We start from the raw sequence: 14,118 nt of genomic DNA, 5'->3' as shown, positions 1-14,118 counted from the left end.
AAGTATCTTGTTTTATAGTACTGTCAGGAGAAGAAACTGGCACGCAGGGCCATCAAACACAAGATGAAAAAGATGTGGCTGCCAAAACTAAGCGTATAAGCTGTCAGCAGGGAGGACAATGAGAACATTAAAAATAGAATTTACTTAGTGAGAAAGAAGTTAGGAAAATGCTGGGGCTATTCTTGTTTTAACAAATGAAATAGTCCAAGTATGTGAATTTGTAGATGCAGTAGTCTTGCAGAACAATGTTCTCTCATAATCTTGCTTTGCAGTTAGGGAGTAGTTCAGTTTCCATTAGTCTGTACTCATCGGTGACCGTTCCATGGCACATATTGCCCTTATGTGGATATGTTAAGCCCTCATTGCCTACGTGGATTAATTAAAGCCTCAGCAGCTTCCATAGTAACCACACTTTATTTTTTTTTTTTTAATTTGTACTATCTTGCAGCAAAAAGGCACTCTGCTGTCATGACACAAAGGAATGAACACTGGCTTTATAAGAACGTGTACAGGTCTTACCTTTGACATCTCTACTTTATATGTATATTGCTGACAGAATCGACCAACTTCCACAATTTTAAACAGCTTAGCATTGCAAATTTTAGTGGGCGCACCAAGGCATACACTTGCAGTGAAGATGACTCATCAACACTGACCTGTGGCCCATTTTCAGAAGCTGGGGTTGAAATCCACGAAGTGAGCGGCATGAAGACAAAGAAAGAGATGGACTTCTAAGTCACTTAATTGGTGACCATACTAACTGCAAATCAGATAAATGCCCCATAACTCTCTTTACCATCTGCTACGAAGGTCATTGAAACTGAACATATTGTTGATGGCGATAATTATTTGAAGTTATTTGTTTTTTACCTCTGGCCATGTCCATGTGGCACTATTCCCTTCCTATGTCTATAAGTGTGGTAAATCACCATGCCAGGTAGGGTGGCACTCAAGGCTGGAAGGTGGTATTGAAGCTTCTGTGGCCCCCGAATATTAGAAAGAAACAAGCCCATCCTGGAAATTGATGTTTTCGTTAAAAAGAAAGTCACATTGTGTTCAGAGTCCCCAATACTGAAATATGCTATTTTCTGTGTGACTGTAGAAAACCAGTGAGTTCAGTGGGCTGACCCATTGCCTCATACTGCCTGCTGTGATGGATGGGAGCAAAGTTTAATTGCCACTTCAACAGATAAATGGCTGAAGAGGGCTGACCGAATTATTTAGTTTGTATTTTTCGGAAGAACAAAAGGTATTTGCTATTGCCAGAAACAACACTGATGTCTGAGCAGGATTTCGTTGGCTAATGGCCACAGGGCAACTACTAAACCTCATATGGGAACTAGTATACTCTTTGTTAATCAATCTATTCAGACACCTGCAGATTGTCAATTAAGTCAAATGATATGCGCTGTTAAACAATCAAGTCAATTAACTTCTTCAAAAGAATTATGTTAATAATAAAATCTGCATTAAACAATGTATCAACTGGAGGTAAACCATGAAACCCAGGGTGACTTGGGCGACCCTATTTGTCAAACAAAAATGTATAAATAAAAAACCTCCACCCGAATGCCGACAGCCGGACATTAGATACATTGAATTCAATTGTAAGTACATTTTAGTGGGACATCTGCAGTCAGAAGCCGACAAACAAACCTTGTAGAAGTTCTTATTCCGCATATATTGTGATGATTAGACATTTCATCATCTACCGCAATTGTATATGCCATGGCATACAATGGATGCAGGCACACACACACACTTATCTGATTCTATTGTCTCTATTGTCCATGCACTTACAGTTTTGCCCTGTGGCCTGCATGTACATGCGTAATGTCCATACCATTATTCTGACTTTCTCTCCTTTCCTGAGCTGTCAGCTGGTAAGATTCGAAAATACCCTCCTGCTTTCCCAGTATCCTTTTGTGAAGCAATGCACCTCTCTCCAATAACCAGGCAGCCTCTTCATCTCCATCCATACAAGGTCTGAAGTGGAGAGTATGCAACAATTATCTGTCCCGGTCATCCTAAAAAAGTACAATTGTGACATCTACATGCTTTTAGTACTATTTTACTACCAAAAAGCCTATCTCCAGTAGAACGTATTAATGGGTGTTGGGGACATATCATAATTGTAACCATAAAGCACATTTAAGGTAAAGTTTATAATGTTTATACCAATCAACAATGAAGTAATTCCTACTTAAAACAAGCATTGGCATAGCCAATAGGTCTGGCCTTTGGGACCTTCTAAGTGTTTTACCCATGCAACAGTTAATGTTGTTTCACCAATGATAATGTGCTGCATAACTAAATACTTATAAGGTCCCAAAGGCGAGACCTATTGGCTGTGCCAATGCTAGTTTCTTTGAATTATGGGATTTGTAGTCTTGTTTGTTCTAATATAAAACCAGGATTACAAGTCTCAGAATTTAAAGGTAAAAAGCTGCACTGGAGTAGCTCATCACACATGCACCTAAGAAACTTGGGATCCATGCAAACGCGCCCAGCAGCAAACACCAGTAGGTGGGTGGTTTGGAATCCTGGACCATTCCTGCACCAGACTGGCCTACGTGACGACACACCCTGTACCATCCTCTGGCCAGAGGCTATTTAATAAACTCAGGTAGATGGCAAGGGGTCTTCCACCCACACCACAGCCAAGTGGGTGTTTCTTCATTATTGTTCATTGGGGGGCCTAGGCCGCACATCGTGGGAGCTCCCACTTACGACACGGGGGTCCGTCCCCCATCACACCCGACTCCTTCATGCTTTGCATGTGGGACAGGGCTGGCATTCGTTCACAGTCAAAGTACCACAGAGGGACATATAATATGTGACTCACAAAGTCAAGGAACCAGTCGTATCTACTGTCGGAAAGACGCTGTTTTCTGCATCTCTTCCGCAAACAACAGCGTCTCTGCTATTGCCCTACAGAATGCAGGTGAACAAGGACGGCTTGTCAGTGGGAGAACGCCTCAAGGCACGTGTCTACGCACAAAGGAAGCTTACCTGCGACGGTGATGAATTTCAAGAGGACCTCCAACCTTATCAGGCTAAAAGCTGCCCAGGTACCTCCCACCCCTCGTGAACCTCTCTTCGTATGGGCCTGGTCCTCGGCAGCGGCACTTATTAGAAGAAAAAGCCTCGGCCTAGCTCCCCGCGGCCGCCTGAGGGCAATACCAGCTCTCGGGAGGGTGGCACCCTCCCCTCACGCCTATCAATCTCATTAGACTGAAAGCATGGCAGGGGCTGGGGCGGTGAGATCATCACTGGACGGCAGCCACCCAGCCCGCAAGCGGCATGCTCCCTCTCTAGGAGCTGCGTCCCAGTCTGTCACCAATCTTGGCGCCAGTCCAGGAAGTCGGTGATGGAATCGCCTTGGCTCCATCGAAAACTTCTACTTACAAAAGTGTTTCGAGTAGATAGGACATGGACTTCAAATGCCACGTGAGCCTTTGCATCCAGTTAATTACACTATCACTAGAGACAATGAATACTAAATAAATAAATACAAATAAAAATAAGCAAAAGCGAGCACTTGCGCGCCTCGCGAGGCAGGGGGAGGGGGCCTTGTGTGCTGACCTCCCCGCTGGCTATATTGGAGCTGCGTACAGGAGGCAGATGATTGTTGGAGGAAGGTGTGCTGTTCTGCTTGAAACGGCTGGATAGACGGAGGGAGAAGGCTGCTGGAGATGCCGTGAGTACCGGGTGGCTGAAGGGGAAAGAGACCAAGCAAAAGCACGCGCGTGGCCAGGGGGAGGGGGCCTGCCCATTCCCTTGCGGGAGCCAGTAGTGATAATTGATACTATATGGCACTGCTGCTCGCTCCAGCAAGGCAATTGCCACATGTGCACGCCTTGCCATTGAAGGCAATGGAACGCGTGCACGTTTTTGGGGAAAAAAGGGAACCAATGGCTAAAGGTCTCCTCCTATGTAGCGCATGCGTGCTGAGTAAGCGAGACCTAAAAAGCTAGAGTAGCCCGTCTTTTCATTGTGCCACTAACATTTACCTACGGCTTAAATACCCAACTGTTGTGCTGCAACCAAATCAGTCAAACCTTCGTCTCTGACCATTCTTGTCTTCAGCACTGTAGGCATTTGATAAAACATCTTAACATATCTAAACTAGAGAATGATAACTGAATTAAAGAACTCATCAAAAACAGGATGAAAACAATATCTGATCATGTCAGTTTTCAGCAAGAGCTATACACTTTCCTTTTTATCTCATTATGAAATTATATGCTTCTGCTGCAGTTCTGTCTTGCTTTATCCTAGATATTGGATATATTCTCAAAAACTAAGTTGGAGGGGGGAGGAGCCTAACCAGCGACCATGATGGCCGCCTGATCTCTCGGCTCCGCCGACCCTCTTGCTTTTCTCCCGTTTTCCACCTCATCCTGCGACCTATCCTGCTACTACGCGACATCGGCGGAAACGGGAAGAGACCCCGGATCTATTGGTGTGCTTTCTGTCTGGATCCCGGCGGCACACCCACTGAAACAACTTCTCCCCTGCCTCGCGCTGCGCGGCTACGGCTGGGTCTTTGTTCTCTGCCTGGGGTCGGCTTCGCTCATTACAACAGCCGCCGTGGCCGGTGGACCATCTACGGCGGTTTCAGCCTCGTCCTGCTCCCTGCGATGTGCTTTCTTGCTTCTCAGGGTCGCGCACATCGCTGGTACTGAAAACACTTTGTATCGTGTTTTTCACCCGGATGCAACATTGGTGGATACTTTGTCTCCCTACGCGCCGGGCTGGGCGCCATCTTACAAGCTGATCTCCCTTTTTGTAGCAGCGGACCCTGGGCTGCTACCGAAGATACAGCCGTCCTGCCATACCGCATTACTACTCTGCTTCCATGTTGTGTGCCCTTCTTGTGCCTCACGGCTGTTTGTGCTGTTGCCCGGATATCGACGGTGCTCTGCTGACCATGGATGGCAATTGTGGATGGCTAGACGGACAGTGCTGCCTTTGTTCGCCCTGCTTGCCGAGATCTGCCCAACCCTCTCATTCCGGCGCATCTGTGTCGCTCAGTGATGTGATGTGCGCCCTGGAAACTGTGGGAGCAGCTCTCCATTCTGCCGTTCGTGTATTGGGAGACCGGCTGGCTTTGATTTCCTCTGTGGCACCGTTGCTTGAACATGGACGCTCCCGGGAGCAGGACACAGTGTCTCCTACTGATGCTGCCTTCTGTTGTTTTTCCTCTCCGGCCATCACGGGCACACAACGGGTGCGGGACCCAAGCGCAGTCAAGATGTCGGCTGAACTATTCTGGGGACAGGCGGCAGTTACGGGACATGTAGTGTGGCAAGAGCATTGCAGCTGGAAGTCATGTCTAGTTTCTCCTCCTAAGGACCCTGGCGTGTCTCGATTCCTAATCCTGAATCCACTCCTACTGACTGGTTCTTCCAATCTCGGAGAAACTTTGTTGTGCGTTATCCTGGACTCTGCTGCGGACTCCTACACGGCGGACTATCGGATGGACTACATTGATCGTCCCCCCGCCTGGATCATGATGCTTGGATCGCTTTCCTCCTGCAAGATGTCTACCGTGAGGCCGGACTACGTCGTTGCCCCATATCGCAGGGGCCAGGGTTGAGTGTGCCCCCCCGTCATGTCGGGACTGTTTTACTTGTACTGCTGGGTCACTGAAGGACTGCCGGGGATATCAACTATGGGTATTGTATTGGTCGCGGGGTCTGGGATCGGGCGGCCGGAATGAAACTGTATAGTGCTTTGAATATATTCGACGGCCCTCCTCCGTTCTTCTGTGAATTACGTTTTTCTTTTACCTCTCTTTTCTCTCTCTACTCTAAATTTCGGGTTCGGTTTGTGGGCGACAGGCACGCAGCTTGGGGGGGGGGGGTAGGCCGTAGCCTCCGCTTACGTGCAGGGTGGGGGGTGGGGGGTAGGGGTTTTGTTTTAGTTTCGGTTTCTATGGGCCTTTTTCTTGTGTTTTCTCTTCCTTACCTCTTCCTTTTCTTTTTCTTTCTTTCTTCCTTTGGGTTCTCAGGTGCTTCGGGGTAGTGTTACCTATTCTCTCCGCTGTCGCTGCTGTCATCTTTGTGGATTTGGGTGTTCTGAGTCCGTGGGGCGGGCGATGGCCAGCATGTACTGTTTTCTCGTGCTAGTATCCTTAGGGTCACTATCCTTTGGTGCTGTTAATTTTACTTCTCGTCTTGCTCATGTCTCGCTGGCTCGTTGCCTGCCATTTCTTTTAGTGGATTGAATGCACCTGATCCTAATTTCTCTTCAAAACTTTAAAAATTAACCTTATGCATCCTGTGCCCGGTGGTCCCACTTCAGTTTGGCCACGTTTCAGACAATTATCGTTTGTACATTCATTGGGACTGCTGAGTTGCAATATCCGTACTTTTTGTGCTATTGATTCCTTTCGAGGCCGGCCTGTATGGTTGTAGGCCCGTAATTGTACGCTTGCTATGCACAATAAAGGTTTTCAAAAATTTAAAAAAAAAAAATAAAAAAAAAACTAAGTTGGAAGAAAGGTGGATTTAATTTCCTTCATGCTTCTTGCTGCTACTTCCCATTCGCTACTCATTTGAGAGATCTTCAAATAATAATAACCCAGTATTTGTAAAGCTCAAACTAATAACCTCTAAGGGTCTCCAGGTGCTTGGGGCCGTTGGGAAAATTGAGTGACCTATTGCCCGGATTTGCATGGTGCTGGTCTGAGCTGCCGCCGGGCATCAAACCACGAGCCCGTGCTCCGGAGTCAGCCGCCCTGGCCACTGTGCCACACCTCAGGAATGTTGCTTACTGTAATTGGTAATGTTATATTTTGACATGCTGCAAAGTGGTGTTTCTTTAAGAAAATGCCCATGCATAACCTCTTTTTTAGTGCTCCTCGTCTATATCCCTTCAGTTTGTAGTAATCGTGAATCATTTTGTTCATGAGGCTACAAATCCTCATTCAGGGAACGCGTGACGGATGACATTTTAAGACTGTGAATGTTGAGGAATTCTCTTAAAACATATATTAATAGCCTTTCATTTTCCGTTTTCTCACAAAAAACCTATTTATTTCTCAGGATTGCTTTGTTGTGACCACATCCTCTTAACGTGTCTTTTAAGGTTTTCAAAGAGCGTCTTAACACATACCTTTTAAGCATCAAATGTTTTTGAAGATCATATATGATTCATCTTGTTTGATGGTCCTGTGTTCTTTGTGTTTTACCTTTTTCTCTCATAAATCCTTGTTGTCTTTAAATCTTGTGTTGCTGGAAAAATACATTTTTTACAACACAAATTCCAATTCTGACCAATTCCATCTGATCTTATCAACTTGTAGTTGAGAACTCTAGAATTTTAATTTTCAGAGCGTCGAGGCTTGTGATGTCTTTTTCCCTGATATACGAGTTGATTGTTGGTTGGAATGTAAGACGTGTGAAAACGTTCTCTAAGTTGGATTCTCTACACGCCTTTGCTTGCCCATTGTACCCACTCTATACTTGTCCTTTCATGACAATACAGTGCTTCAAAGTGGGCCACTTCTGGAATGAAAGGCTGTTTTTAAATGAAAGGATCATTTTGTGGTTCAGTTTTACAATCAGCAGTATTAAAACCTTGTTTTTAAGAGCTCCACTGTGGCTGCCAAGCATGTATGCATTTGTTGTAGATTAGTTATGCTCATTAACCTTTGATAGATAAGATTTTATTATGATGTTATTTTTATTGTCCTTATACATGCATTTTTCTTCCGTTGGTCTAAGGGTACTTTATTTCCAAGTTCATAGGTAGACCATGGTGCCATTGGGTGCTTTGGCCTATTGTAGTATCTTTGCTGGGATTGTTTAATTTTCTGTTGGATCTTTAAAATTACTCCATGGCCTATGGCAGCTCTGAGGTCCTCTGGTTATTTATAGTTTTCTTCACCTGTCACAAATTAAATAATTCTCCAATGTTTCATTGCTTTTCTCAGTCACCTCAACAACCCAAGTCCACACACTTTCCGTGTGGGTTTCTGCATGGATAGCATATGTCTTCCTCTGTGCTAATTGACTGTCTCTTTTGTCTGGCTTGGTTTTATTCTGAGTGTAAGATAAGTGAAAATGTGGAAAAGAAATGCTCTCTTCTCATGCTCCCTGGCTTGTTGTGCACCTCAAACTGATTCCTCTTTCAAAACCCATGAGATGTTTTGATCATGTCAGTCAACCCACTAATACTCCATTAATTGATGGGCGATTGTGATATTGAGCTACTGAAAGAAGTACATTGGGGATGGTGCAGCCTTTGTGATTTAAGCATAGCTCCATACTACAATGGGTGCCTAGGTACTGTCATTTATAGCATTAGCAAAGTTTTTATACTTATAGATACAAGACATACATAGATTTGGTGCATAAGGCCTTTCAAAGCCCTGCAATGGCTACCGGTTGCCAGAAGATCCACGTTCAAGCTGATTTGTATCACCCACCAAGCCATACATGGAATGGGACCTCTCTTCATCAGGTATAACGTCACCAAACACATTCATCAAAGGAACCGCTGCTCTAGAGTGGCACCTCGCCTCAAAATCCTAAGATACAAGAAAACAACCATGGGTGGCACATCCTTCTCTGTTCAAGCAGCCAAAATATGGAACTTTTTATCCCCCAACATAAGATCCAGGATGACCACCTAATCTTCATAAAACTACTCAAGAATTGGCTTTTCCCCACATAAGCACCATACGCAAACAGAAATATACAGCGTATCCCTCTGTACTATAGATATGAACCTATATATTGCTTTGTATAAACATGTTGCATAATTATGTTAAAAAAAAATGTTTCAAGTACAACACTTGACAACCAGAGTTTATCAAATGCATCTTTAATCTACTTATACTTATTTCCTTTATGCATCTGTATACCTTCCAGGTACTTGGATCTATATATTTATTACTTTCCCCCCACCCCCCCAAAAAAAGCATATTCAATGCACTACCCTATTTCTTACCCTATACCTCTATCAATATCTTTAACCTACATATACATACTTCCTTTATGCATCCATAAACTTTCCACGTACTTATGGATCTATATATTTATTACTTTCTTCCAATACAGCATATCCAATGTGCTTCCCTATTTCTCACCCTATACCTCTCTCAATATATCTTCTACCTCAACTCTGTGACTCATTTCAAATCTCTATCTACTACTCTTTCCAATGCACTAGCCTATTTCTCACCCAATACCTCTATCAATATATCCATTCCGCTACTCTGTCATTCATCGCAACCCCCATACCACTACTATGATCCTCAAAATAGCCCTTTCTAGATTCCCCTACTCTACCACTCCTTGCACCACCTGACACCTCTTTTACTATACTGATCCCCACAACAAGCCTTTCTAAACTCTTCCCTCTGACTCTTCCCCTCCACATCCTTTATCCCAAGTCTCCCACTATTGCTATGACTTCCAAAGTAGCATGCTATTCGCCAAAAAAGCACTTCAACACCTCATCAGGGTAACAAGCGCTATATAAATGCAAACCTTTTCCCTCTTCCATCCCTCTGTTATCCTTCTCAATCCAAATAACTGATTAATATCTACCATTCAAATTACTTTCATATTTCACTATACTAATTCACCACCAATCCTTTATGGGTTCCGGATTAGCGTGCTACTCGTAAAAAAAAAAGTGCTTTAACACCACATCAGGGGTGACAATGGCTGTGTTAATACAAACCTTTTTCCCTCTTCTATCCCTCCGCTATCCTTCTGAATCCAAATAACTGACTAACCTATCCACCACTCAAATTACTTTCATATTTCACTATACTAACTCAACACTAATCCTTTATGGGTTCTGGAGTAGCATGCTACTTGTCGAAAAAGCGATTTGACGCCCCATCAGGGGTAGTAAGCACTACATAAATTCAATTACAATACAATACAATACAATACAATAAGGTGTACAAGGCGGCAATGCAGCTTGAGCATTCAGCCATAATAAGGAAGGTTTAAATATAAGAGACTAAAACAGCTGACTATTATGAAATGAAATGTATCCCTGTATGATTTTAATCTTCATATTGTTATTTATTTGTTAAATCATATGTGGTGCTTGTTTACAAACCATTTTGTTGTAAACCACATGTTTACACTGAGGACTAATTTCACTTTGATTTTTTTTAAATAGCCAGCAATTAAATCTGAGCCATATGTGTTAGAGCATGGGGATGAAGTAAAGATTGGGGAGACAGTGCTCTCTTTCCATATGCATACAGGAACTGAAACTTGTTATGGGTGTGAACCTGGACAAATCAGAGCACATCTGGGACTCGATAAGAAGGAACAGACATTAGGTAAGTTCAAATAGGTTTACGATTTAAGGCAGACAAAAAAGAAAAGAAGTATCGGAGGTAAAAGTTTAAACATGGGTTATAAATGAATATGGAAAACCTCTCTTCCCTTAAGACGGGTGCTGTATTACATAAAATAGGATAATCTGTCCCTAGAATAGCAATGATGAGCTAAAATAGTGATGAAATGCTGCTAAGAGGATGTCTCTTTTGTAGCTAGTATTCCCATGGTGATTTTATTATTTTGTTTCCTCGTAAATGGGTACATTGTCATGAGTACAGTGTCATGGCATGGACCCCTTTGCCTGTGGTAGCTAGTAACTCAAGGTTCACAACCTTGCCCATAAACAGAAAAATGTCTGCAGTAAAGTTGTGTCCCAACAGACTTGCTGCTTTACTCGGTGATATGGTGAGGTTGGACGAATATGCACATGAATGGACGGATATACTTATGTAAATGTAAATGTGTTTGTATTTATAAAGCGCACTTCTACCCTGAGGTCTCGTAGCACTGCATTCATACCGCTGTGGAATCCTTCCTGGCTTTCCTGTGAGATGTCTACTCCTGGGCACCGCCAAATTGAAGCCTGGCATCCAAGCACTTCTGGGGCCGTTGTGGAGATTAAGCAAGCTATTGCCCAGAGTCACAGAGTGGGACCCATGATTAGACTAGGCACCGAGGCGAGAATTAGCAGGTCCGGGGAGATTGAGTCCAAGAGCCGCCGAGGCGGGAATTGAACCCTGGTCCCGGGCCAGACCTCTGCATCAGGGTCTGCCGCTCTAACCATTGAGCCAGGCTTCTCCACATATGAATGGTCCTCTTTTGTAATAGTTTAACAGAGCTAAATTATATGATGAAAAGCTGGACAAGGACGTACATGATGATGTTACTTCACCTTCTAAAGACTTGAGGAAAGAGAAGGATTTGTGAGTCTTCCTAATCTTGAATTCAGGACCAACTCAGGCTTAAATATATTAAACCATACTTCATAAAATCAAAAATATAAGAAATTATTTCAGTAATGTGAAATTAAACTGACTGAATTGTAACAAAGTGACACATCTAGGCACTCACAAGGGGATTGTTAGGGTAACTGGCAAATACATTTTCAGTAATCAGTTAGTAGTTGGGTACCATTTCTTTAAGGACGGAAATGTATTAAATTAAACAAGCTCCAATCAAATTCTACATTTATTGACTGATTTTAGGAGAGATGTAGCCCATTCGATTATTGAGTACCAAGATCTGGGATCTCGTAGTAAAGGCAAACATTTTCGCAAAGCCTCAATATCCCTTCATGGTGCACTCAAGACCTCTTATAATTGCAAAAGAGGAACCTTTCTCTCCACTCAATTTAGAAACAAGAGCTGTGTGCGGAACAGCCATTCCTACGGCATGGGATGAACAAAGGGCTATATCACTCTTACAAATCTATCTTAGTTGGGACAATCACTAATAAAATAGCAGGCTGCTATGTCCTTACACTAACCATAGAAATCCACCGGGCCTATCTTTAACAAAAGCAGAGAGTGCTTGTTCTTCTAAGAGCAAACAAAGTTTGCCCAGTTCTCACACTGTAAGGGCCACTTAGATGGAAGAAATTATTATTTTAGAAGGGAATTTATGAGGTTGATTTACAAGGACTAGTATGATGGATTTTCGGAATGTGAGCAATCTTTTGAGGACCTGCATACGAAAGTAGATTAACATAAATTTGTAAGTTTATGTTAAGGGGTATTGCAAAGTCGACCCGGGCACCCCCCAACTTTTTGCTGAATGGTACTGGTGATACCTGATTCTGCCTAACCAGGCCCAGAGCCAGTGCAGTGCTGAAAGGGACACATTTAAAGACAGTGAAAACACCTACATACATTAGGGTACACTATGGTATGAGGTACCCCTGTGATTGGCATGATCTACCTGCTAGGGCCCTAGAGCATATTAGGGCAGAGGGATTGAAACTACCTATCAGCCCCTAGTATGAATAGGGCATGGCAGTTTAGAGGCCAGCAGCTCTTTTGCACTTGCATGTTACAATCAATCATTTGTAAAGCGCACTACATACCCGCAGGGGTCTCAAGGCGCTGGGAAGGGTGTGGGGTTCGCTACTGAACGAACAGCCAGGTCTTGAGTATCCTCCTGAAGGTCAGCAGGTCTTGGGTTTGTTGTAGGCTCAGTGGGAGGGTGCTCCATGTCTTGGCGGCGAGGTGGGGGAAGGTTCTCCCACCTGTGGTTCTTCTTCGAATGCGCGGGACGGTGGCGAGTGAGAGGTTGGCGGAGCAGAGCTGGAGGTCAGGGTTGTCGAAGGAGAGCCGCCTATTGAGGTAGGCTGGGCTGGTCTTGTGGAGTACCTTGTGTGGTGGGTGAGGAGCTTGAAGGATATCCTCTTGTTGACGGGGAGCCAATGCTAGTTTCTCAGGTGGGGGTGATGTGGCTGTGGCGTGGTATGTCGGGGATCAGTCGTGCCGAGGTGTTTTGGATGCGTTGTAGTCGTTTGATGAGCTTGGTCGGGGCTCCTGCGTAGAGGGCATTTCCGTAGTCGAGTCTGCTGCTGACGAGGGTCTGGATGACTGTCTTTCTTGTATCTGTCTCGATCCATCTGTAAATATTGCAGAGAATGCCGAGTGTGTTGAAGCAGTAATAGGAGTCGGCGTTGACTTGCTTGGTCATTGAGAGCGTTGAGTTTAGGATGATTCCCAGGTTGCGTGCGTGGTCGGTGGGTGTCGGGGCTGCCCCCAGTGCCGCCGGCCACCAGGAGACGTCCCAGGCTGAAGGGTTGGAGCCGAGGAAGAGGACCTTCGTCTTGTCCACGTTCAGCGTTCATGTGTGCACTGCTGAAGCCTGAGTTCAGTTTCAAAATTAGCCCTGGGTGGCAGGACTGCTTTTAATAAGTAAATGTTGCTCAAACTCGACTTTTGGGACTTTGGGGTTTGGGGCACTATAAAAATGGATATCCTCCAATGTTTTGGCATATTAGGAACCACTAGGGTCTCCCCGAGGTGTCCCATGAGTGTGGGGTCAGGTATTTATAAGGTAGACCCTTATAAAAATGAGTCTTATATGCCCTGGGTTAAGTGAAATGTCACATTTCACTCCCCACATTGTGCTAAAGTGCTGCCCAAATTCGACTCTGATGCTAGGAGCACTGTGGAGGGAGGATCTGAAATGTTTATACAGATTCAGAAGCCCCAAAGCCTCCCCTAGATGTTCCAGGGAGTGGGGGATCCTGTAGATATAAGCAAAGTACTTAAAAATGTGTTTTTGTAAGTCCTGGTGCTGGAAAAATGGCCCAAGTCATTTTTCCACTGCAAATCCCCTGCCACATAGGTTAAGATAACAGGAGGTTATTGATTTGAGAGGGCTAGAAGTACCATTCAAAGACTTCCCGAATGGTATTAATAAACTCAAGAATATGGTATGTTTGAATTTCTCCCAAAGTGTACATGCAAGAAGTTATAAGACTTTCTTGTTTGTAAGTCCAGATTCAGCCTTCCAGTGGTCTGTCCTGATTGGTCCGACCTAAGTGGATTAGCCAGGTTGCCTTGAAGAGGTGATGAGAACCCCTGGGGTTTACCAGCTCTGCTGGGAGGGCAGTGTGCTGCTACACAAGAATGCCAGAGCAGGGGGAGGAGTCGTAAACCAAGATCTTCAACGGGAAGAGGAGACTTTAGTGTCATTTACAACTCTAAACTTTTCACCTCAGCCAGAGCTAGGCTTATGGAAGGAATGCACAGATGCAAGGGGGAGAGTTAATGAAAATTAGCTATCTTAGGGGTGTGTTTATCCAGCACTTACCTCCCTG

General features: G+C 44.3%; 1 protein-coding gene across 2 annotated transcripts in view; it reads left to right on the top strand.

Moving 5' to 3' along the window:
* The window catches only part of AGGF1 (angiogenic factor with G-patch and FHA domains 1), a 478,374-nt gene that overhangs the window by 285,747 nt on the left and 178,509 nt on the right, over positions 1–14,118 (top strand). For both annotated transcript variants that reach the window (XM_086949991.1, XM_086949990.1), the window contains exon 10: positions 10,153–10,318. In XM_086949991.1, coding sequence (XP_086806117.1) covers positions 10,153–10,318 — 166 coding nt within the window. The remainder of the gene's footprint in view (positions 1–10,152; positions 10,319–14,118) is intronic.

The sequence above is a fragment of the Lissotriton vulgaris genome, unplaced genomic scaffold (assembly GCF_964263255.1).
Source record: "Lissotriton vulgaris unplaced genomic scaffold, aLisVul1.2 SCAFFOLD_291, whole genome shotgun sequence".
NCBI lineage: Eukaryota > Metazoa > Chordata > Amphibia > Caudata > Salamandridae > Lissotriton > Lissotriton vulgaris.
This window is presented reverse-complemented; position numbering and strand designations above follow the sequence as displayed.